The sequence below is a fragment of the Ylistrum balloti genome, unplaced genomic scaffold (assembly GCF_031769215.1).
Source record: "Ylistrum balloti isolate Yb309-2 unplaced genomic scaffold, AGI_CSIRO_Ybal_v1 Utg369764, whole genome shotgun sequence".
NCBI classification, from domain to species: Eukaryota; Metazoa; Mollusca; class Bivalvia; order Pectinida; family Pectinidae; genus Ylistrum; species Ylistrum balloti.
Genome location: NW_026781961.1, coordinates 1,114,066 through 1,140,409, shown reverse-complemented (window position 1 = coordinate 1,140,409; position 26,344 = coordinate 1,114,066). Strand labels below are relative to the sequence as shown.

General features: G+C 39.6%; 1 protein-coding gene across 1 annotated transcript; it reads right to left on the bottom strand.

Moving 5' to 3' along the window:
- Nucleotides 1-219: 219 nt before the first annotated feature.
- Nucleotides 220-1,530, bottom strand: LOC132543720 (uncharacterized). Its single transcript, XM_060207238.1, has one exon. The coding sequence runs from the start codon at nt 1,528-1,530 to the stop codon at nt 220-222; it is 1,311 nt and encodes a 436-aa protein (XP_060063221.1).
- Between the last annotated feature and the right edge of the window lie 24,814 nt (nt 1,531-26,344).

Below are 26,344 nucleotides of genomic sequence, written 5' to 3'. Positions count from 1 at the left end.
TGTCTGATACTCGGATCTAGTTGAATGGCTCGGATGGCAAGGTTGTCAGACACCCGGATTTAGCCGAATGGTCCGGATGGTGAGAATGTTTGAAAATCTAGACAAATAAGGGTGATGAATATATTGTAAATTTAAACAATGACGTCAGATTAAAGTATTTACATTGTCTTTATAAAAGTTGAGATAATCTGCGATGTTAGCACCATCACATGTTTTATATCAGATGTCAGCACAGTCGACCCAAGCACAACGTATAGCCTGTGGGTCGGCAATGTTTAAGTACTCGTTACCGAAAGAGATCGACGGCTTCGCGTCCGGGAACAACTTCCTCTCTAGAGCTTCTAGCTTGGCCATAAATGCCGGAATTATGTCAATACACGGACGCTGGTTCTTCACCAAATTGAACGCCTGTCGTAAAAGGAGATTCTCCTGGCACATCATATACTGAATTGCAGCAGCTGCTGCTCGTGATTTGCCATGATAACTGTATACCAGAACGCGCTTCCCACGATGCCTTGCAGCAACAATGAATTTGTTTATTTCGGGGAAATATGCTTCAATATCTTCTGTGTCCTTATCCTCCAATTGGATGATGAGTCGTGATCTGAAGTGCTGGTTTGCTTCCGGGCAGATACAAGGGCAGTGTAGCTTTTTGGAAGAGGGCACATCTGCTGCGGCGCAGTTACTAATGTCCAGTAAACAGTCGATTTTAAGCCGACAGAGTAACGGCTCATTGTAGGCCGCTTCCACGCTCCCTATAAACAGATGATCCAGAAGCTGGGACACGTGATCGTTACGGTACATTCTGGACTGTAGATGTTCAGACAGTCTTGTGCTGCTGCTGTGAACTTGAGCAAGTCTGGAGTTGGGCGGTACGTCTGAGAAGCTCCTGGTGAGGGTTTGTTTTACCGAGCCAAGCTGTGTGACTCTATGTAAGCTTTGAACACTTCTACTTTTACTCCGCGTAAGGCGCGGTTTAGCTGACTTATCTACTTCCGGTTCACTGGACTGACAGTCTGTCGACTTGACCGAATGAGTAAAAGATGTAGTGAATAATATGTCAGTTTTGTTAACTATCTTGATCTGTGGATTCGAGTTATCTGCTGTGAAGTCTGGTATAGACAAATATTGCACTTCAGTCACGTTTTGCTCTTTTTCACTTACAGATCCACTGCTGTCCTTAACTACCAACTTCTGAGTCGATGTGCCTCCGTGTAGGTTCCTCCGATTGGCTTTAATGGAGCTTATGATATTAAGCGGAAGGAGGTGTTTCTGAACAAGGTCTGCTATCTTATTTCTAGGCTGGGAAGAGGATGAAACTGGCTTTGTCTCTGGTGAGTTCTTTTTGAAAAAGAGGTCTTTGAGTGAAGCAGACTTTTGTATTTTGGGATGCAACTTCTGAGAAAATAACAAAGTATTTGGAGTCGTGGATGTGCCAGCAGCGACGGGATTGGCGGATGAAGATGCTGGGAGTAGTGCTTTGGTCGGACGAACTACATGGTCTTTATAATGGTGATTCTCAGTAGACATTCTATTACATCTGCAATGAAAAAAAATCACGGTTATTAATCTAACGACAGTAAATGTACACGATAAACATATTACCAAACAGTTGGAATACTACACTCTCGTACTTACAATTGTTGAAAAACGCCGTCTACAGTGGCTAATTGTGGGCAAACAAATATTCTTATCTCATTATAACATCTCGCTATAACGAATTAGTAGTAACGAATTAGGAGAATAAGACCAGATGTTCCTAAAGAGTAAGCGTCTTCTGCTTCATCGACGACACCCGCCATGTAAATTGTGTTCAGTATAAATACATAATATCAGGTTCTCACATAAAATGTATAACCACGGAGTAACAAAGAACATCCAACACGTCAAGTTTCATATCACACAAAGAAATGGAATATTTCTCAATGAGATCCCTATGATGACCGTTAAACTTCCCCATAATTTTCATCAACCTGCATATTTTGAAAATTTACAGACAAGACGTCATAAATATATCTGAAAGTGAAATTAAACGACTTTGGAAGGTCTTTGTAACCTTTTTTAATAAGTTCTTTGGTAAATTCGCCTCGTATGAAAACAAAAACAAGCCAGCCAACAGAAGGCTTGATGTTATGTATCATTTCAATATTCTAGAGACAAAGGATATATTTTGCTCCCAGAAACACCATTTACGTGATAGCCGACATCTTTTGACTAAGGAAAATATCGCCTGAGCCCTGATTAATATTCCGGGTCGCCAAGGTAATGATAAAAGACACTGACCCATTTTTGAATTCTTGATATCACTTTTTTTTCCAAGAAGTGTAAATCTTTCTGAATAAGTAAAAACTGTTCAATATATATATGAAACAATAACACGAAAACATATGTCAATCGTATGACAAAAACAGCCAACACGTTTGGCCCATCACCTCATACTTTATCAAGCGAGAATCCCTCGGAACTTAAGGTCTCCGCGTTTCTACAAAAAACTTCTGTTAAGGTCAATTTTACAAAATCTCAAAAGATCTATTCTAATTGCCAGTAGTCGAGCGTTAACAGTCTGCATTTTTGACTTCTTCTGAAAACCCCTGTGAAAATTTTAATGAAATTTGCAGAACTTTTCCAACGCCCATGACCAATTTGAATGAAATTGATGAATCATATGGCCCCATTTCCCCCAGGAACTTTGAGTGCGTTGCCAAAGGAGGTCAAATTGACTCAGATTTTTAAAATTTTCATCCAAGATCCAGGTATGGTAGAATCAAATGGAACAGTCTTAAGGTTCTTCACCAAAACTGTGAATTTCACGACCAAAGGGTCTCAATGTCCCCTGGGGTAAAGCTTACTATAGTTTATAAATGAAATTATATTTTTGAGCAAACTTTGTATAATTTCTATTGCAAATAGTTCAAATTTAAAATAATAAGTATGAAATGACAGTATGACGATATACACATAACAATCCTGAATAATTCCCAAGGTCTGATGGACGTTGCCAAAACTGGTCACCGACTGTGATTTTAAAAACCTTCTCAAGACCCAGATATTGTAGAATTAAATATTCTAACTGGATTACAGGGTCCTGGACTGATTTACTGACGTTAAGAATCTCACGATGCCAGTGTCTCACGTGATACCCCAGCTATAAAGGATACATGTATCTGGGCATATTTTGTTTTATTGCCATTGGAAATAGTTTAACCTTTGTTAGAATTAGTGGTATAGGATGACCTTTCTCCTTGAGGACCTTTCACCTTATTTCATCTTTTTTGAGGATGGGCGATTCCTGTAAAATTTACAAAATTGGTTCCGGATTTTGAAAAGTAGAAAATGTTAATTGTTTATGAACGGACGACGCACGACGACGGACGAAAGACATTTGAAACTTTGTCGAAGGTTATATCAAAATACTTAAATAAATATATATGTTATAAGATAGCGTTCTTCATCAACGCAGTTTCGGTATACATGTACATTCAGGAGCTGACAAAAACCATTTGGTTCGTTCATACATTTTTCTCATGCATGAGGACATCAACGTTCCGGGTAACGCTATCTTTGATTTTTTACGTGTAACAAGTGGTTGTAAAGGCCTCAAGATGTAGTTTTATAGTTAAACGAAATTAATTTCTATCAATATGAAAGTTTATTTTTCGTAACGATCGATCTACAAACTCTGTGATGATGTCCTCGATGCTCATCAATAATGTTTGGCGTTCAGAGCGCGTGAGAAGGCGTTGTCAGACGCCCCGAGCAGTTCTTTTCTAATTACATATTGATTTACCGAGCTACACATGGAAGGCCCCAGACGCATCAGGTGAAGAAATACATCGACAACAACGAAAATACTACATAAACAGAACAAGAAACGCCAACACAGTGTTATAAATTGTTATCAGAAACGGTGAAATCAAATCAAACTTTATCTCTTTACAGTAATTGCGGATCAAGTTTTTCAAACTTATAATAGTCACTTTTGTTGGCCCGGTTGGAAGCACGCGATAGGTCTTGTGAGAGGAGACCGGAGTACACGGGGAAAACCCACGTGGTCGGTAGGTGATCCCATACCTTTTCATGTCCATTCTAGGAATCGAACCCCGGACGGCTTGGTAAAGGGCAGTTGTGTTATCATCCGACCACCCATCAGAAAGGAAACCCAGTAAAATGTTGAGATTATTACGATTAAATATTTACAGTTTATATGACGACATATATATATATAGGCCGTTCAAAGAATTACAGACTCTTCACCAGTAAGGAAGTAAGCATCATGAACTTCAGACCCCTCACCACCAATAAAGTACATGTAGTTCCGCGACCTACAGACTTCTCACCACCAATAAAGTAAATGAAGTTCCGCGACCTACAGACTTCTCACCACCAATAAAGTACATGTAGTTCCGCGATCTACAGACCTCTCACATCCAATAAAGTACATGTAGTTCCGCGACCTACAGACTTCTCACTACCAATAAAGTACATGTAGTTCCGCGACCTACAGACTTCTCGCCACCAAATAAAGTACATGTTGTTCCGCGATCTACAGACCTCTCACCACCAATAAAGTACATGTAGTTCCGCGACCTACAGACCTCTCACCACCAATAAAGTACATGTAGTTCCGCGACCTACAGACTTCTCACTACCAATAAAGTACATGTAGTTCCGCGACCTACAGACCTCTCACCACCAATAAAGTAAATGTAGTTCCGCGACCTACAGACCTCTCACATCCAATAAAGTACATGTAATTCCGCGATCTACAGACTTCTCAACACCAATAAAGTAAACGTAGTTCCGCGATCTGCAGACTTCTCACCACCAATATTGTACATGTAGTTCCGCTATCTACAGACTTCTCACCACCAATATTGTACATGTAGTTCCGCGATCTACAGACCTCTCAACACCAATAAAGTAAATGTAGTTCCGCGATCTACAGACTTCTCACCACCAATAAAGTAAACGTAGTTCCGCGACCTACAGACTTCTCAACACCAATAAAGTAAATGAAGTTCCGCGATCCACAGACCTCTCACCACCAATAAAGTAAACGTAGTTCCGCGATCTACAGACTTCTCACCACCAATAAAGTAAATGTGGTTCCGCGACCTACAGACCTTTCACCACCAATAATGTACATGTAGTTCCGCGATCTACAGACTTCTCACCACCAATATTGTACATGTAGTTCCGCGACCTACAGACCTTTCACCACCAATAAAGTAAACGTAGTTCCGCGACCTACAGACTTCTCAACACCAATAAAGTAAACGTAGTTCCACGATCTACAGACTTCTCAACACTAATAAAGTAAATGAACTTCCGCGATCCACAGACTTCTCAACACCAATAAAGTAAACGTAGTTCCGCGATCTACAGACTTCTCAACACCAATAAAGTACATGTAGTTCCGCGATCTACAGACTTCTCGCCACCAAATAAAGTAAATGTAGTTCCGCGATCTACAGACCTCTCACCACCAATAAAGTAAATGTAGTTCCGCGACCTACAGACCTTTCACCACCAATAATGTACATGTAGTTCCGCGATCTACAGACTTCTCACCACCAATATTGTACATGTAGTTCCGCGATCTACAGACCTCTCAACAATAAAGTAAATGTAGTTCTGCGATCTACAGACTTCTCACCACCAATAAAGTAAACGTAGTTCCGCGACCTACAGACTTCTAAACACTAATAAAGTACATGTAGTTCCGCGACCTACAGACCTCTCACCACCAATAAAGTAAATGTAGTTCCGCGACCTACAGACCTCTCACATCCAATAAAGTACATGTAATTCCGCGATCTACAGACTTCTCAACACCAATAAAGTAAACGTAGTTCCGCGATCTGCAGACTTCTCACCACCAATATTGTACATGTAGTTCCGCTATCTACAGACTTCTCACCACCAATATTGTACATGTAGTTCCGCGATCTACAGACCTCTCAACACCAATAAAGTAAATGTAGTTCCGCGATCTACAGACTTCTCACCACCAATAAAGTAAACGTAGTTCCGCGACCTACAGACTTCTCAACACCAATAAAGTAAATGAAGTTCCGCGATCCACAGACCTCTCACCACCAATAAAGTAAACGTAGTTCCGCGATCTACAGACTTAAATGTGGTTCCGCGACCTCAACACCACCATAATGTACATGTAGTTCCGCGATCTACAGACTTCTCACCACCAATATTGTACATGTAGTTCCGCGACCTACAGACCTTTCACCACCAATAAAGTAAACGTAGTTCCGCGACCTACAGACTTCTCAACACCAATAAAGTAAACGTAGTTCCACGATCTACAGACTTCTCAACACTAATAAAGTAAATGAACTTCCGCGATCCACAGACTTCTCAACACCAATAAAGTAAACGTAGTTCAACGATCTACAGATTTCTCAACACCAATAAAGTACATGTAGTTCCGCGATCTACAGACACCAAATAAAGTACATGTAGTTCCGCGATCTACAGACCTCTCACCACCAATAAAGTAAATGTAGTTCCGCGACCTACAGACCTTTCACCACCAATAATGTACATGTAGTTCCGCGATCTACAGACTTCTCACCACCAATATTGTACATGTAGTTCCGCGATCTACAGACCTCTCAACAATAAAGTAAATGTAGTTCTGCGATCTACAGACTTCTCACCACCAATAAAGTAAACGTAGTTCCGCGACCTACAGACTTCTAAACACTAATAAAGTAAATGAACTTCCGCGATCCACAGACTTCTCAACACCAATAAAGTACATGTAGTTCCGCGATCTACAGACCTCTCAACACCAATAAAGTAAATGTAGTTCCGCGATCTACAGACTTCTCACCACCAATAAAGTAAACGTAGTTCCGCGACCTACAGACTTCTAAACACTAATAAAGTAAATGAACTTCCGAGATCCACAGACTTCTCAACACCAATAAAGTACTTGTAGTTCCGCGACCTACAGACTTCTAAACACCAATAAAGTAAACGTAGTTCCACGATCTACAGACTTCTCAACACCAATAAAGTACATGTAGTTCCGCGATCTACAGACTTCTCGCCACCAAATAAAGTAAATGTAGTTCCGCGACCTACAGACCTCTCACCACCAATAAAGTAAATGTAGTTCCGCGATCTACAGACTTCTCAACACCAATAAAGTAAACGTAGTTCCGCGATCTGCAGACTTCTCAACACCAATAATGTACATGTAGTTCCGCGATCTACAGACTTCTCAACACCAATAATGTACATGTAGTTCCGCGATCTACAGACCTCTCAACACCAATAATGTACATATAGTTCCGCGATCTACAGACTTCTCACCACCAATAATGTACATGTAGTTCCGCTATCTACAGACTTCTCACCACCAATAATGTACATGTAGTTCCGCGATCTACAGACCTTTCACCACCAATATAGTAAATGTAGTTCCGCGACCTACATACTCCCAACCATCAATTAAGTACTTTATGAATTACAAACGTTTCACCGCCTAGAAATTAGTTCCATAAACTACAGACTCCTTACCACCAATAAAACGCTTGAATGATTTACATACTCCTCACAACCACAAGAAAGTAGTTCCGTTCATCATGAATTATAAACTTGTTATCGTCAAATACAAAAAAAAAATACACACTTGTATATAACGATAAAATAACTCCACGAATTAGACTATTCACTTCTGGTCACCTGACTAGTGATGAAAAAAATACTGTAAAAAGAAAAAAAACGACTCCTTTAAAACGTTGATATTAATCTTTGTAAAGACGTATAACAGGCCGTTCTTGGCAAACAATAGCAATTGTTTAAGACTTTCAAACGCTGCTGTGACCAAGAAACAGTCGTGTTAAATCTTGAAATTTGCTCTATATAATCAACTGCAATGAATCCATGTAGCTGTTGTTTCGACAAGCTGTTGTATTTTTTCTGTCTGGATTTTTCCTAAATTTAGTTTTTTCGGTCAGTTTCAACTTCGATATACTGATATCAATGTGGCACGCTCCGCTCAAACAATATGGCGGCGTTGACTTTATCATCACCGTTACTACCACCTAAAGCCTTCACTGTCACGTGTTTCACTCCTTGTGTTATATCTAATGCACAAAGTGATTTTATATACAATTTGAATAAAAATATCAGTTCCGGAAACACAATGTAATATTGCCTGTGGCATTTCAGAGACGTTGTTTTCAAGATGTTTGATACGATATTGCCTATAACTCGAGTAATTTCCAACAAACTGATCCTAATACGCCGATAAATGTTACATCACACTGCTGTTTTGTCCTTCTAGCACTCGTCAGCGATGTTACATCACACAGCTGTTTTGTCCTTCTAGCACTCGTCAGCGATGTTACATCACACAGCTGTTTCGTCCTTGAAGGACGCGTCAGTGATGTTACATTATATCTGTATCTTCCTTCTAGGATTCGTCAGTGAAACTACATCATACAGCTGTTTCGCCTTTCTAGGACTCGTCAGTGAAGTTACATTATACAACTGTTTCGTCTTTCTAAGACTCGTCAGTAATGGTACATCATACAGCTATTTCGTCTCTCTAGGATTCGTCAGTGAAGCTACATCATACAACTGTTTCGTCTATCTAAGACTCGTCAGTGATGCTACATCATACAGCTGTTTCGTCTCTCTAGGATTCGTCAGTGATGCTACATCATACAGCTGTTTCGTCTCTCTAGGATTCGTCAGTGATGCTACATCATACAACTGTTTCGTCTTTCTAAGTCTCGTCAGCGATGTTTCATCCTAACTTGTTCTTCCTTCTAGGACTCATCAGCGATACGAAGGGTCTAAATTTTCGAATTCAGAAGTTGACTGAGGAAAGTCCAAAGCGATCGGAAAATGTCGACATTGAGATAAGGGGGTTAACTAGCCCCGTTATTCAGTAAATTCCATTTATAATTTAAGAACGTCATAATTCGAATGAATTAAAACATCGCAAGCAGGTAACAGCAAATCTCGGAGACTAAAAGTCTACCAGTACTGTGTCTAACATCTGTAATCTGCATTCAATGTGACGTCAAAATGGACAACAAATAGCAAATATTTGACATAAAAAATAAGGTTTCCGTACCAAAATGGACGGTATATTATGTAGCTAATGGCAACTGCCATCACTATCTTAGCAATCGATAAATCTAAGACGTTTGTAGCCTACATCACACAGTAACTTTACTGTGCTACCTTGGTCGCTCTGACACAATAGCCCCGTGGGATGTTATATCTGATTATCATATTGATAACTGTCAATATTTAACCGTAGAAAGAGCTGTCGTTCATAGAAACAGATCAATTAAACAACATGTACACCAGTCAGAAGGCACAGAGCACTCTGTCACCAGTATCTCTGAATAACCAGCTACTGGGCGTTTCTTAAATTACAGGTAATCTCAATCACTCGATGTAGAATTTTTATAGACAAATACGCGTGGATTTGTGTAGCCGTTAACTGCACGCCTTATATTAATTCTAATCCTGCCAGTTATTCTGGGATTTCTGCAACTTCAATCAATACAAAAACATTATGTATCAACCTGAAAGATGAAAGTTATTAGCTTTCTACAGTCTGTGTAACTGTCCGTGATTTAACTAAGAAACACTATTATTGAAGGAACTGAATAACAGTACTAGTTTAAAATAAGTTAATATATGGTATTTGTAAACGTATCCATCTGTAAACAGGGGCCGTGAAGTTGATTCCATGTTCCTAGTTCCAAGTTGTGTTTAAGAAAAAACGGAACATGAACCAGATCCTAGTTACGTTTAGCCGTAAACAGAAACTGGGATCTGACTTAAGGTTAAATTAAACTAGAATCTGGTTCCCTATTCCGTTTTCATGAAAACATGACGGAGGTTTCTGATTGGTCAAAATTGAGATATTGTCCGATTGTGCTGAAACTAGAAATATATGGGGATTTCGGAGGACAATTACAGTAGGGCCGATTTCAAAAACATCCGATGTCACGTGATGCTGTTATAACCACACAAAGACCATGGTTAGACTGATATTTTCCTAATTTTTCTACCAGAAATTTGGGTTGCTATGGTAACCAAGTCAATATACACAAGTTTCCATATAAAGTGCCATAATTCCTAAACCCTTTAATTGATTTCATTTAAACTCCATTGGGTGTTACAGCTAATTATAGTCTATAGGGTGTTTCAAAACCGTTATCAAGGAAACACACTGAAGGCTGATTGGTCGAAATTAAGATACTATTATAAGTTATTAGTCTGAGTCAGCCATCCTGATGACAAGTCCTGCTCCTAAACGGAACTAAGAACTTCCCGTGAAAACAATACCGATGTATTGACCATTAATCTACCGATGTTTACATGACTCTATTGCATTTGTGTCATCACCTGATTGATGTTCATAGCTACCATATTGTTACAATCTCTAGAACAGTAAAATTATCAGTCGTCATAGTAACAGATTATATATTTTGTAACAAGAGACATGTTTTGAATCAATTTCTGTATAAACAGTGTACACGTCAGCTTATTAACGATCTGTCGCTTCGGAGGAGTTCGCTCACGATCCTTTTTCCAATAATTATTAAGTACTCTTCTGTATTGCTTCGTTTTAACATTGCGTTTTGTATGAACATTAAAATATCTGGAAAATAACCAGAATGAATGATGATGAACAAAATTCATATTATTGATTGTTCATTTAAAGAGAATCAAATCTCGTCCAATCGGAAACCTTAGTTTGGTCGTTATGGATACCATCTTAGATGATTTATATTTAGAGTAACTGCAGACCCACATTTAGATACAAGAATAAATATCTCAATAAAAGTGAGAGAAACAATAATCCTGCGATTTACCTCTGTACCAAATATAGATAGGATGATAGAAGGTCAAAGAATAGTTAATGGATGAAAACCTGAAATGCGACACTTTGTATCCAATCCACGCATACACGGCCCTATGTATCCAATCCACGCAGACGCGACCCTATGTATCAAATCCATGCAGACGCGGCCCTGTGTATCCAATCCACTCAGACGCGACCCTATGTGACAAATCCACTCAGACGCGACCCTGTGTATCAAATCCACCCAGACGCGACCTATGTATCAAATCCACGCAGACGCGACCCTGTGTATCCAATCCAAGTAGACGCGACCCTGTGTATCCAATCCACCCAGACGTTGACTCTATGTATCAAATCCACCCAGACGCGACCCTGTGTATCAAATCCACCCAGACGCGACTCTATGTATCCAATCCACCCAGACGCCACCCTATGTATCCAATCCAAGTAGACGCGACCCTGTGTATCCAAACCACCCAGACACGACCCTATGTATCCAATCCACGCTGACGCGGCCCTGTGTATCCAATCCACGCGAGCTTACGAACCTAAAAAGGACATCCATTCCGTGGGCCTCTTCGCTATAGTAACGTGTGTTCGAGTTACTAATTATTGCATGAAAACTATTGTCTTTATCCATACACGATACAAAGGGAGATAATCCTACAAAGGGAGATAATCCTTACACGATACGAAGGAAGAATACATGATATAAAGTGTAGGGCGGGGAAGGGGGCGTAGGTAGTGGGCGGGGAGAGACGGACCATCCAAACACGTCGGAAGATCATTCATAAATGATACCAGGGGAATCATCATCCACGTGCGCGATCGCCATCATAAACGAAAAGATAGAAATGAAGATAAGTATAGCGTTGCAAGAATATTTTGCTGAGTAGCAAGAAACTTTCTATGAAGTTGACAGTGACGTCGCTCAAATTTCTAACAACTTAATAACACGACCTTAGAGAATAATCTAGTCCCCTTTCATGACCTCGTTTCAGTAAAGGACAACTTTGGGAATGTCATTATGTACCGTCCTGTTGAAAGTGATATCTTGAGATGTTTTATGATCCTACCTGAACATGTCGCTGATCTCACGTCCTCTACTCAACCTCCTCTTATCGCCTTCACTTTTTTTACCATCATTCGAATATTGATTGTTGATAAGCATGTTGTCTTTCACGGAAATTTTCTTTTTATATGTTGCCATAGAAATGTTTTAAAGCACTACACGATGCTAACTCTTCGGACTGGTAACACCATGCCCCGTCCACGGATATCACAAGACCTCCACACACAAATGAATTAGTCTGAGTGTAACATTGTTTCTCACCCAATCCCGGTAATGTACGTGCGTGTTCGGGAAATACCAATTTATGTTGGGCACTTCGTGACAATAAATCAGAATAGATTTCCAAGTGATATAGTATAATCACTGACCCAATGGAAGATGGCGACTTTTTGTGTTCATTCCAAGCACGATGATGTGACGTAAACATTTTATGTAAGGAGTTCATTCCTTTAGGGTGAAATTATCGACAACAGCTCCAGTCTTTTACATCAGTGTAACAGCTGTCTAAATCAAGGCTACTGGCGGACTAGTTTTCAACATATTAATTCTTCCGACTCTGTCACATCAAAGTCTAGTAATTAAAAAACCCTGTGGACGTCTGTTTGATGTTGTTACGATTACTGACACTATATCGGTAAAGCGACACAGACAAAACGAATATTAAGACCGTATACTTGTGAGAAACTGGTAGAAATCCTGTTTTATGTTAAAACACACACACACAAATTAGGATCATATAATGGTAAAGTTGGATGATTATGACTGATTAGATAGAACCTTGTACCAACCTCATGGAAAGCCAATGATTGTATAATATTGTTTATCTTTACTGACATGTTCTGTTAAAGAGATTTTCAGCGAAGTTTAAAAAATAAACTGTTTGTTCCAGTGGTTAGATATAAAAAAAACAGCCTTTGTATCTAGTAGATAGGGCTATGAATCACGTGGTTAATACGCAACAGTTCGACAGCATCAAGTTATCGGAAATTTTATCCAAAGATGATTAACACAAAGTTTGATTTTCGTTAAACACTTTTATCTAATCAATAATTTCATTCAACATTGAATATCTACGATCGTCCAATTACCTGGAATTGATACCACAGAACAGCCGTGTTGTGTATCTCAATGTGATTGGCTATGTTTTAATCACTAATCATTGCGTCATGTATGTACACAGCCTGTTACACACGGATATCAACCTACCAACTCTCTGCTCTTAATGGAAAAAAACCTGCAGGTCCGGATGGAATTGTTCCAAAATTTATCAAACTTTTAGCACCCTCTATTACTCTCCCTCTTACTCTTCTTTGTAATAAAACTATGACTGCTGGCTCTATCCCATTACCTTGGAAAACTGCTAACATCAATGCTATTTATAAAGGGAAAGGCGGGAAAAATGAAGTTTCAAACTATCGTCCCATTTCAGTTACTTCCTGTTTCAGCAAAATAATAGAAAAGGTTATTTTCAAATATTTATACAACTATCTTCGGCAATGTGAAATTATTTCTAAACACCAATCTGGTTTTATTCCAGGAGATTCAACCGTGAATCAGTTGTTATCGATTTATCACAATATCATGAATTCTTTAGATAAAGGACAAGAAGTACGATCTATATTCTGTGATATAAGTAAGGCCTTTGACAGAGTGTGGCATGAAGGGTTACTATATAAACTATATAAACTTGAATCCTACGGTATCAAAGGTAATTTGCTTAATTGGTTTACTAACTACTTATCACAAAGAAAACAACGGGTTTTAACTGAGGGCATATTTTCAACCTATAAATCTGTAAATGCCGGCGTTCCACAAGGGTCAGTTTTAGGCCCGTTTCTATTTCTTATATATATAAATGATATTTCAGATATAGTGACCAGTGACATTAAATTATTTGCAGATGATACGTCCTTAAGTGAAATTGTTGACAATAATAATATTGAAGTTGCAAATAAAATTTCAGATAATATGTTGAATATAAGTAATTGGGGTAAGAAATGGGATATAAACTTTAATCCCACAAAAACAGTCTCTATGATTTTTACCAGGAAGAGAGAATCAGTACACCCACCTATATTTTTTGATAACACTCCTGTATACTCAAGTGCAACTCATAAACATTTAGGCGTATTTTTTTCTGATGATTGTAAATGGATCCATCATGTCAATTATATATATGGGAAAGCTTCTAAAAGAGTAAATGTATTAAAAACCTTAAAAAATAAAGTATCTAGGAACACTCTTTTGAAAATTTATAAAACATATATAATGCCAATATTAGAATATGCTGATGTGCTATGGGATAATTGTCCTGATCAATGTAAGCAACAGATCGAATCAGTACAACTAGAAGCTGCGAGAGTTATTACAGGATTGCGCAGAGGCACCTCCCACCTCAAGCTTTATCAAGAACTTAACTGGGAAACTCTCTCTGACAGGCGTAAAAAACATAAACTTTTATTAATGTTTAAGATTCTTCATGGCATGACTCCAAAATATTTACAAGATATTGTGCAACCTTTTCTATATGTAAGTGAAAATGAACGGTATCAACTACGAACCACTAGAATTTTTAATATTCCTATTTGTCGAACAACTAGCTATTTTAGTAGTTTTTTCCCGAGTACATTTAGAGAATTTAATGCTTTCGCTCATAACTTTGATTTATCAAATGTACATTCAAAATCGCAATTTAAATCTTTATTATTCAATAAAGACGAAATTGCCAGTGATACAACTGAAATTTTCAAAAAGGGTGGTAACCGAAAAATAAATATAATTATGTGCCAACTGAGAAACGAGGCTAGTAATTTGAAATCTGACCTTTTTATTGATCACTTAAATAATTCACCACTGTGTTCATGTAATACTGGACAGGAATCTGCAGAACATTACTTTATGACCTGTCCACTTTATAACCATTCAAGAATTATTCTGCAAAATCAGTTAATAAACCAAAATATTACTCATGATCACTATAATGTTAATGTTTTGCTTCATGGATGTCACGAATGCAGTAACGAAATAAATGTTTCTTTATTACAAATTATCTCAGAATACATAATTGACACTAAAAGATTTGAATGAAATGTATTAGGATGTAATATAGTGGGGAAATGGAGACACTATTGTATTCAATTGTATTCTACTGTATACTAGTTCTGTATAGATTTTAGTTTTTTAGAAACCTTATTGTTTGATTTATATTGTTGCCAAACGGAAGTTACTGGAGAAGGCTTAAATAGGCTATGTCTGATGCCTGATCCCTTTGCTTCAATTGTTTATATTGAGCAATAAAATTTGTTGAAATGAAATATCAACCTCTACAATAAAATCGGATTGTAAGATTGGATAGCAGGTGTTAAGTTATAGTGTTCACCACACATGGTATACAGATAACCAGGCTGGCGAGAAATCGCTTCATCTTGTGTGTGTGTTACAGCTAACTTCTATAAATGTATTGGTAATTAAGATAAAGTGGGAATGGTGTTGCTTTCAGTATTCTGTATGATTTTGTTTTCTATATTAATGTTTTTTTTCTTTTGGTCAAATCTGTCCGAGTGTTGTGTTATGTGCACGTGGAACAATTTGTGTAAATAATGATAAATAACTTCTCTTGTCCAAGGAAGCAATCACCCTTGAATTAGGGATCATAGAACCACGCACTCCCGGTCCTTACTCGAGGCTGTAGTGCAAGTCAGAAACACTATAGTGAAGATAGAGTTTACCTATCAATAGCCTAGCACCCTTCATCGACTGTGTATACCCATCAACAACCCACTACCCTTCATCAACTGTGTATACCCATCCACAACCCACCACCCTTCATCAACTCTGTATACCCATCAACAACCCACCACCCTTCATCAACTGTGTATACCCATCAACAACCCACCACCCTTCATCGACTGTGTATACCCATCAACAACCCACCACCCTTCATCGACTGTGTATACCCATCCACAACCCACCACCCTTCATCAACTGTGTATACCCATCAACAACCCACCACCCTTCATCAACTGTGTATACCCATCAACAACCCACCACCCTTCATCGACTGTGTATACCCATCCACAACCCACCACCCTTCATCGACTGTGTATACCCATCCACAACCCACCACCCTTCATCGACTGTGTATACCCATCAACAACCCACCACCCTTCATCAACTGTGTATACCCATCCACAACCCACCACCCTTCATCAACTGTGTATACCCATCAACAACCCACCACCCTTCATCGACTGTGTATACCCATCCACAACCCACCACCCTTCATCAACTGTGTATACCCATCAACAACCCACCACCCTTCATCAACTGTGTATACCCATCAACAACCCACCACCCTTCATCAACTGTGTATACCCATCAACAACCCACCACCCTTCATCAACTGTGTATACCCATCAACAACCCACCACCCTTCATCAACTGTGTATACCCATCAACAACCCACCACCCTTCATCAACTGTGTATACCCATCAACAACCCACCACCCTTCATCAACTGTGTATACCCATCAACAACCCACCACCCTTCATCAACTGTGTATACCCATCCACAACCCACCACCCTTCATCAACTGTGTATACTGTGTATACCCATCAACAACCCACCACCCTTCATCAACTGTGTATACCCATCAACAACCCACCACCCTTCATCAACTGTGTATACCCATCCACAACCCACCACCCTTCATCAACTGTGTATACCCATCAACAACCCACCACCCTTCATCAACTGTGTATACCCATCCACAACCCACCACCCTTCATCAACTGTGTATACCCATCAACAACCCACCACCCTTCATCAACTGTGTATACCCATCAACAACCCACCACCCTTCATCAACTGTGTATACCCATCAACAACCCACCACCCTTCATCCCTTCATCAACTGTGTATACCCACCACCCTCATCAACAACCCACCACCCATCAACAACCCACCACCCTTCTTCATCAACTGTGTATACCCATCAACAACCCACCACCCTTCATCAACTGTGTATACCCATCAACAACCCACCACCCTTCATCAACTGTGTATACCCATCAACAACCCACCACCCTTCATCAACTGTGTATACCCATCCACAACCCACCACCCTTCATCAACTGTGTATACCCATCAACAACCCACCACCCTTCATCAACTGTGTATACCCATCAACAACCCACCACCCTTCATCAACTGTGTATACCCATCAACAACCCACCACCCTTCATCAACTGTGTATACCCATCAACAACCCACCACCCTTCATCAACTGTGTATACCCATCAACAACCCACCCACCACCCTTCATCAACTGTGTATACCCATCCAACCCACACCCTTCATCAACTGTGTATACCCATCAACAACCCACCACCCTTCATCAACTGTGTATACCCATCAACAACCCACCACCCTTCATCAACTGTGTATACCCATCAACAACCCACCACCCTTCATCAACTGTGTATACCCATCAACAACCCACCACCCTTCATCAACTGTGTATACCCATCCACAACCCACCACCCTTCATCAACTGTGTATACCCATCAACAACCCACCACCCTTCATCAACTGTGTATACCCATCCACAACCCACCACCCTTCATCAACTGTGTATACCCATCAACAACCCACCACCCTTCATCAACTGTGTATACCCATCAACAACCCACCACCCTTCATCAACTGTGTATACCCATCAACATCCGAACACCCTTCATCAACTGTGTATACCCATCCACAACCCCCCACCCTTCATCAACTGTGTATACCCATCAACAACCCACCACCCTTCATCAACTGTGTATACCCATCAACAACCCACCACCCTTCATCAACTGTGTATACCCATCAACAACCCACCACCCTTCATCAACTGTGTATACCCATCCAACCCACCACCCTTCATCAACTGTGTATACCCATCAACAACCCACCACCCTTCATCAACTGTGTATACCCATCCACCCACCACCCTTCATCAACTGTGTATACCCATCACAACACCACCCTTCATCAACTGTGTATACCCATCAACAACCCACCACCCTTCATCAACTGTGTATACCCATCAACAACCCACCACCCTTCATCAACTGTGTATACCCATCAACAACCCACCACCCTTCATCAACTGTGTATACCCATCAACAACCCACCACCCTTCATCAACTGTGTATACCCATCCACAACCCACCACCCTTCATCAACTGTGTATACCCATCCACAACCCACCACCCTTCATCAACTGTGTATACCCATCCACAACCCACCACCCTTCATCAACTGTGTATACCCATCAACATCCGAACACCCTTCATCAACTGTGTATACCCATCAACATCCGAACACCCTTCATCAACTGTGTATACCCATCCACAACCCACCACCCTTCATCAACTGTGTATACCCATCAACAACCCACCACCCTTCATCTGTGTATACCCATCAACAACCCACAACCCTTCATCAACTGTGTATACCCATCAACAACCCACCACCCTTCATCAACTGTGTATACCCATCAACAACCCACAACCCTTCATCAACTGTGTATACCCATCAACAACCCACCACTCTTCATCAACTGTGTATACCCATCAACAACCCACAACCCTTCATCAACTGTGTATACCCATCAACAACCCACCACTCTTCATCAACTGTGTATACCCATCCACATCCGAACACCCCTTCATCTACTGATATGGAACTCGCCAGTCCATAAGTCCATAATGCTGGCTGTGTAATTCAGACTGATACGGGTCCATTCATCTTCAATAACTTCAATAGATTCAGCGAATAAGCTGTTTACAGTGACTGATTGTAAGTCAAGCAAGTACGTTAATCCCTGAAAGAATATTGTCATTCAAAACTGTTTTCTCAATATTCGACGAAGGATATAGTGAGTTAGTAGAGAACACAGAGATCACCTCAAGGTCACGTCCGACATTGATTTGTTTAGTGGAAGCCTTCCGTATTTTCTTTTGGATTTGAAAGTTATTCTCGCCGTCTTCTTTGTGTTGTTCTTTGTTTTGGTTTGGTGAATTTACCAGGCAGACACAGAAAACAGGCAATGAAAGCAGTTGTGTTGCAGTGTGCTCTATCTGTTTCAGTGAAAACAAGGTTACTAAGCCTGTCACATGACCCAGAAATATTCACGACTTTTAGGTCGAAATGAAGTCTGGAAATGGCAATATTGAGTCAAAACTAGGACTAGAACTAGGAGAGGACATATGTTTAGATGTTACATTATAGCACACACCAAGTTTAAAAAGAAGGGATAATTCAAAGTGTGGAAAAAGAAAAAGGCAGTTAATCTCCGAAATATTGTTGAAACAAAATGCTACTCACGAAAGCAAATCGCAATATTATGGTTACGTAGCATAATGTGATTCGTTGCTTGGCTCCACTGTATCTCTAAATTTATATCAAAAGGTATTATTCACGTGTCTTTTGTACAATCTTTGTATCAAAAGGTATTATTCACGTGTCTTTTGTACAATCTTTGTATCAAAAGGTATTATTCACGTGCGTGTCTTTTGTACAATCTTTGTATCAAAAGGTATTATTCACGTGCGTGTCTTTTGTACAATCTTTGTATCAAAAGGTATTATTCACGTGTGTGTCTTTTGTACAATCTTTGTATCAAAAGGTATTATTCACGTGTGTGTCTTTTGTACAATCTTTGTATCAAAAGGTATTATTCCCGTGCGTGTCTTTTGTACAATCTTTGTATCAAAAGGTATTATTCACGTGTGTGTCTTTTGTACAATCTTTGTATCAAAAGGTATTATTCACGTGTGTGTCTTTTGTACAATCTTTGTATCAAAAGGTATTATTCACGTGCGTGTCTTTTGTACAATCTTTGTATCAAAAGGTATTATTCATTTGTGTGACTTTTGTACAATCTTTGTATCAAAAGGTATTATTCACGTGCGTGTCTTTTGTACAATCTTTGTATCAAAAGGTATTATTCACGTGTCTTTTGTACAATCTTTGTATCAAAAGGTATTATTCACGTGTGTGTCTTTTGTACAATCTTTGTATCAAAAGGTATTATTCACGTGTGTGTCTTTTGTACAATCTTTGTATCAAAAGGTATTATTCACGTGCGTGTCTTTTGTACAATCTTTGTATCAAAAGGTATTATTCACGTGCGTGTCTTTTGTACAATCCTTGTATCAAAAGGTGCTAATCACGTGCGTGTCTTTTGTACAATCTTTGTATCAAAAGGTATTATTCACGTGCGTGTCTTTTGTACAATCTTTGTATCAAAAGGTATTATTCCCGTGCGTGTCTTTTGTACAATCTTTGTATCAAAAGGTATTATTCACGTGTGTGTCTTTTGTACAATCTTTGTATCAAAAGGTATTATTCACGTGTCTTTTGTACAATCTTTGTATCAAAAGGTATTATTCACGTGTGTGTCTTTTGTACAATCTTTGTATCAAAAGGTATTATTCACGTGTCTTTTGTACAATCTTTGTATCAAAAGGTATTATTCACGTGTCTTTTGTACAATCTTTGTATCAAAAGGTGCTATTCACTTGTGTGTCTTTTCAACAATCTTTGTATTAAAAGGTGCTATGTACAAGTGTGTCTTTTGTATTATCTACCATGCACCAAGTAAATCGCTTTAAAAATGGAAACCATTCATGAAGGCTAATGCATTTAATTTTTTGGAATATGAACTGTGTTAAAAGTGTAGATGAATTAATATGTTATTTGGATTGTACAGAATAAGAAATATTTTCCAACAGAGTATCATATTCTGCTGTATGTTGACCAATACACAGCTTGTCAACACAATAAAAAAACTATCAAACAATCAAACTACGGCAAAATATGATACAATCAAACTACGGCAAAATATGATACAATCAAACTAAGGCAAAATATGAACAAAGAAGATTCTCAAAAAATACAACAGCCAATCTGTGGAGGAGACCTCTTCCAAAGTCTACGTTTTCACTTCCTTGGGACAGAGAATCTTGGTCATGGATGACCTGTAAGCAGTCGATGAAGTCAAAAGGGGTCGATTGTAAATACTACTGGAGAAGCCATTGATGACAATGTATCGAGTTATACAGACAATGTACTTGTAGTAGAGAGAGGATTAGAATCACTGAAATCTGCACACGGAACTCAAGACAAAGGGAGTGGAAGACAACGCAAAAATCCTCCTCGCTACTTCAGGGGTTACGCCCAGTATTGCTCTGTGCACCCCTGAAACATTACATGGCAAAATTGAACGTTCAATGTGCGACACCTTGTGGATAAGACGAAAAGACTAGTTTGATCCTTTGATGTACATGACACGTTCCTCGAAGTCACATAATGGAGTGTTGTACTGTTGTATTCAACAGTAACAAAAAAGCTACGAGGAGTGGAAAAAAAACAACCAACAGCGAGAGCAAATGAAAACCTTGTATTTATCTGAACAGCAGAAATTAAAAAATATAGCGAAATGAATAAACAAGGTAAACTAACGACCATCAAACACGGCCGGCTTTATATCGTACAACAGAACCAACAGGTAAACTAACGAGCATCAAACACGTCCAGCTTCATATCGTACAACGGAACCAACAGGTAAACTAACGAGCATCAAACACGTCCAGCTTTATATCGTACAACGAACCAACAGGTAAACTAACGAGCATCAAACACGTCCAGCTTCATATCGTACAACAGAACCAACAGGCAAACTAACGAGCATCAAACACGTCCAGCTTCATATCGTACAACGGAACCAACAGGTAAACTAACGAGCATCAAACACGTCCAGCTTCATATCGTACAACGAAACCAACAAGTAAACTAACGAGCATCAAACACGTCCAGCTTCATATCGTACAGCGGAACCAAAAGGCAAACTAACGAGCATCAAACACGTTCAGCTTCATATCGTACAGCGGAACCAAAAGGCAAACTAACGAGCATCAAACACATTCAGCTTCATATTACACAACGGAACCAAAAGGCAAACTAACGAGCATCAAACACGTCCAGCTTCATATCGTACAGCGGAATCAACAGGTAAACTAACGAGCATCAAACACGTCCAGCTTTATCTCATACAACGGAACCAACGGACAAACTGGCGAACGTCAAACACTTTAAATATTCTGTCGTAAGGATTTTAGAGTCATGCAACTCTAGCTAATTAACTTACAGAGTTTGACCAATATCGAAGTCATCCGAGATGTTTGATGAAAAAATAATATACAAATGGTTCAAATCAGACGAAAAAAATCGCAAGTCGTTAAACGGAAACCCTAAAACAGACAGACAGGCACAGACAGACGGACGGACGAACATACACAGACAGACGGACAGACAAACAGACAGACGGACAGGCACAGGCAGACAGACGGACGGACATACAAACAGACAGACGGACAGACAGACAGACTAATAACAATATGTCGGGAGGAACTTCTGAGTTTACTTTCACATTCTTTTAATATTGTAGCATTCGGCGACTGAAATAGGAAGAAGATGGTACTAGATTTGAGGATATCACTACTAGATAAAGTAATTATCTCTCAAAGATAAACCATATATCTCTTATTTATTATTGTTAACGTTTTTGATGTTTTCTAAAATATCGACCGGTGAATTCATGACGTTCACATGAAATTTAGATCAAATTTTTGTACAGTTGTTGCTGGCCGATAGTGATTTCTCTAAAGATGTCAGATGACTCCGACAAATACATGACTGAGGACAAGAATAATGTGACACTGCATGACATCTTGAAGAAAACTGTCTCAATTTATTTGGAAGAAATACATTAGCATCATCTCTGACCTTTCCAGGTTACGTCCTCTTGTAAACCTCACTCATAATGTAACTTAGACGGTGAATCCTTTACTCCTTAACTGGAGTATACCTCATGTCCAATATCTACTGTATCTACGGCCAATACAGCCGTAACAATCAACTTCACAGAAATGATGTCCATTTTACCATTGAAACTGGAGATATATCGATTTAATACGTCTGCTTTAATACAAAAAAGAGCATTGACAAACATATTGTTAAATAGATCTCAGGACAGGGATGAGCATTTTAATTCTCTCGGCGATACAAATACCCATCTTACATAAACTTTAATCTGGCATTATATGACGGACAATGGTCAAATCAGTGAATACTTAACATTTATGAACGCAATAACACCTTCTGAAGTGTTACAAGCACTTGGACATACGTATAGAATTCGCTCAATGTGAATGACTTTTGATTTAATTTCATTTAACAAAGATCAGAGATAAAGCTTACCCCACATCGAAAAACCACCACCGGACAGGCTAGGATGTCATACCGTATTGTCGCCAGATGGCGCTGTAACATAACCGGCCTGCACGAATCAGCATCCGTGATTTAGATAATTTAAACCACAGTATTTGATGACGATGGCTAAATCCAGGTATACTCTGAGTAGGGGTGGCCTTTTTATCCAGTATTCAACACGAGGTATTGAAGATACCACACCGGGTAGATACTGATGACGGACACTCTGTCGCCAGTCTCTTCAGCACTCGTGTTGTTACTTCACCTGCCTGACCGGATAATCGATCTGCCAGCACGCTAACGTAAACACCTTCCACCTGCGGTCTACAACGACCAGATTAGGAATATTAACACTTGAGTTATCAGTTTTCTTCGCGGCTTTATGCGACGATAACGTCGTCTCAATAGGGATGGGTAATGTGTAGATACTGTCACTAGTTAGGTACAGTGGTGGTGGTGGGGGTGGTGATAGGGATGGGTAATGTGTAGATACTGTCACTAGTTAGGTACAGTGGTGGTGGTTGGGGTGGTGATAGGGATGGGTAATGTGTAGATACTGTCACTAGTTAGGTACAGTGGTGGTGGTGGTGATAGGGATGGGTAATGTATAGATACTGTCACTAGTTAGGTACAGTGGTGGTGGTGGTGGTGGTGATAGGGATGGGTAATGTATAGATACTGTCACTAGTTAGGTACAGTGGTGGTGGTGATAGGGATGGGTAATGTGTAGATACTGAATTGATGAAACATCCATTTTCAAACTTAACGAGTTAGGTACATGGTTGGTAGGTGGTAACACATCGTCACGTTTAAATGACACGTGGCATATATGCATAGTTTCTCATATTGCCTATCGTTTGGAATAGGGTCAAACTATTCTGCTGGTGACATTCCATCTGTCGTTTGGAATAGATCCTGAGGTAACCCATTTCATTTGTCGGTTGGAATAGATTCTGAGGTAACCCATTTCATCTGTTGTTTGGAATAGATTCTGAGGTAACCCATTTCATCTGTCGGTTGGAATAGATTCTGAGGTAACCCATTTCATATGTTGTTTGGAATAGATTCTGAGGTAACCCATTTCATCTGTCGGTTGGAATAGATTCTGAGGTAACCCATTTCGTCTGTTGTTTGGAATAGATTCTGAGGTAACCCATTTCATCTGTCGGTTGGAATAGATTCTGAGGTAACCCATTTCATCTGTCGGTTGGAATAGATTCTGAGGTAACCCATTTCATCTGTCGGTTGGAATAGATTCTTAGGTAACCCATTTCATATGTTGTTTGGAATAGATTCTGAGGTAACCCATTTCATCTGTCGGTTGGAATAGATTCTGAGGTAACCCATTTCATCTGTTGTTTGGAATAGATTCTGAGGTAACCCATTTCATCTGTCGGTTGGAATAGATTCTGAGGTAACCCATTTCATCTGTCGGTTGGAATAGATTCTGAGGTAACCCATTTCATATGTTGTTTGGAATACTTCAGGTAACCCATTTCATCTGTCGGTTGGAATAGATTCTGAGGTAACCCATTTCGTCTGTCGGTTAGAATAGATTCTTAGGTAACCCATTTCGTCTCTCGGTTAGAATAGATTCTGAGGTAACCCATTTCGTCTGTCGGTTGGAATAGATTCTGAGGTAACCCATTTCATCTGTCACACACACACACACACAACCCATTTCATATGTTGTTTGGAAATTAGATTCAAGGTAACCCATTTCATCTGTCGGTTGGAATAGATTCTAAGTCCTGAGGTAACCCATTTCATATGTTGTTGGAATAGATTCTGAGGTAACAAATTTCATCTGTCGGTTGGAATAGATTCTGAGGTAACCCATTTCATCTGTCGGTTGGAATAGATTCTGAGGTAACCCACTTCATCTGTCGGTTGGAATAGATTCTGAGGTAACCCATTTCATCTGTCGGTTGGAATAGATTCTGAGGTAACCCATTTCGTCTGTCGGTTGGAATAGATTCTGAGGTAACCCATTTCGTCTGTCGGTTAGTCTGTCGGTTGGAATAGATTCTGAGGTAACCCATTTCGTCTGTCGGTTGGAATAGATTCTGAGGTAACCCATTTCGTCTGTCGGTTGGAATAGATTCTGAGGTAACCCATTTCGTCTGTCGGTTGGAATAGATTCTGAGGTAACCCATTTCGGTAACCCATTTCGTCTGTCGGTTGGAATAGATTCTGAGGTAACCCATTTCATCTGTCGGTTGGAATAGATTCTGAGGTAACCCATATATCTGATATTTACAATAGATTCTGAGGTAACCCATTTCATCTATCGGTTGGAATAGATTCTGAGGTAACCCATTTCATCTGTCGGTTAGAATACTCACTTCAAGGTCAATATATTGATTACCAACAGGCAAACTTCTGAAATCAAAATTTCAGGATCATATGACGCAATAGATTAAACGTAGGTACAACTGTTCATAATCAAATGTTCGCATCACTCACCATAATTTTGAACATACAAATGTATATTATTTCAGTCATCAAAACGTCTAGCTTTATCAAGGTAAAGGAATTTCATATGTTGTTTGGAATAATTAACTGAGCAACAAACTACGTCCAGCTTCATATACCATACAAATTTTAACAGGCAAAATAATTCAAAGCAACAAACACGTCCAGCTTCATCTTCTACAAAACCAACAGGTAAACCAAGACATCAAAAACGGAACCAACAGACAACATAACGAGCATCAAACACGTCCAGCTTCATATCACACAACGGAACCAACAGACAACCTAACGAGCATCAAACACGTCCAGCTTCATATCACACAACGGAACCAACAGACAAACTAACGAGCATCAAACACGTCCAGCTTCATATCACACTACAGAACCACCAGGTATACTAACGAGCATCAAACACGACCAGCTTCATATCACACAACGGAACCAACAGACAAACTAACGAGCATCAAACACGACCAGCTTCATATCACACAACGGAACCAACAGACAACATAACGGGCATCAAACACGTCCAGCTTCATATCACACAACGGAACCAACAGGTCTAACGAGCACAAACACGACCAGCTTCATATCACACAACGGAACCAACAGACAA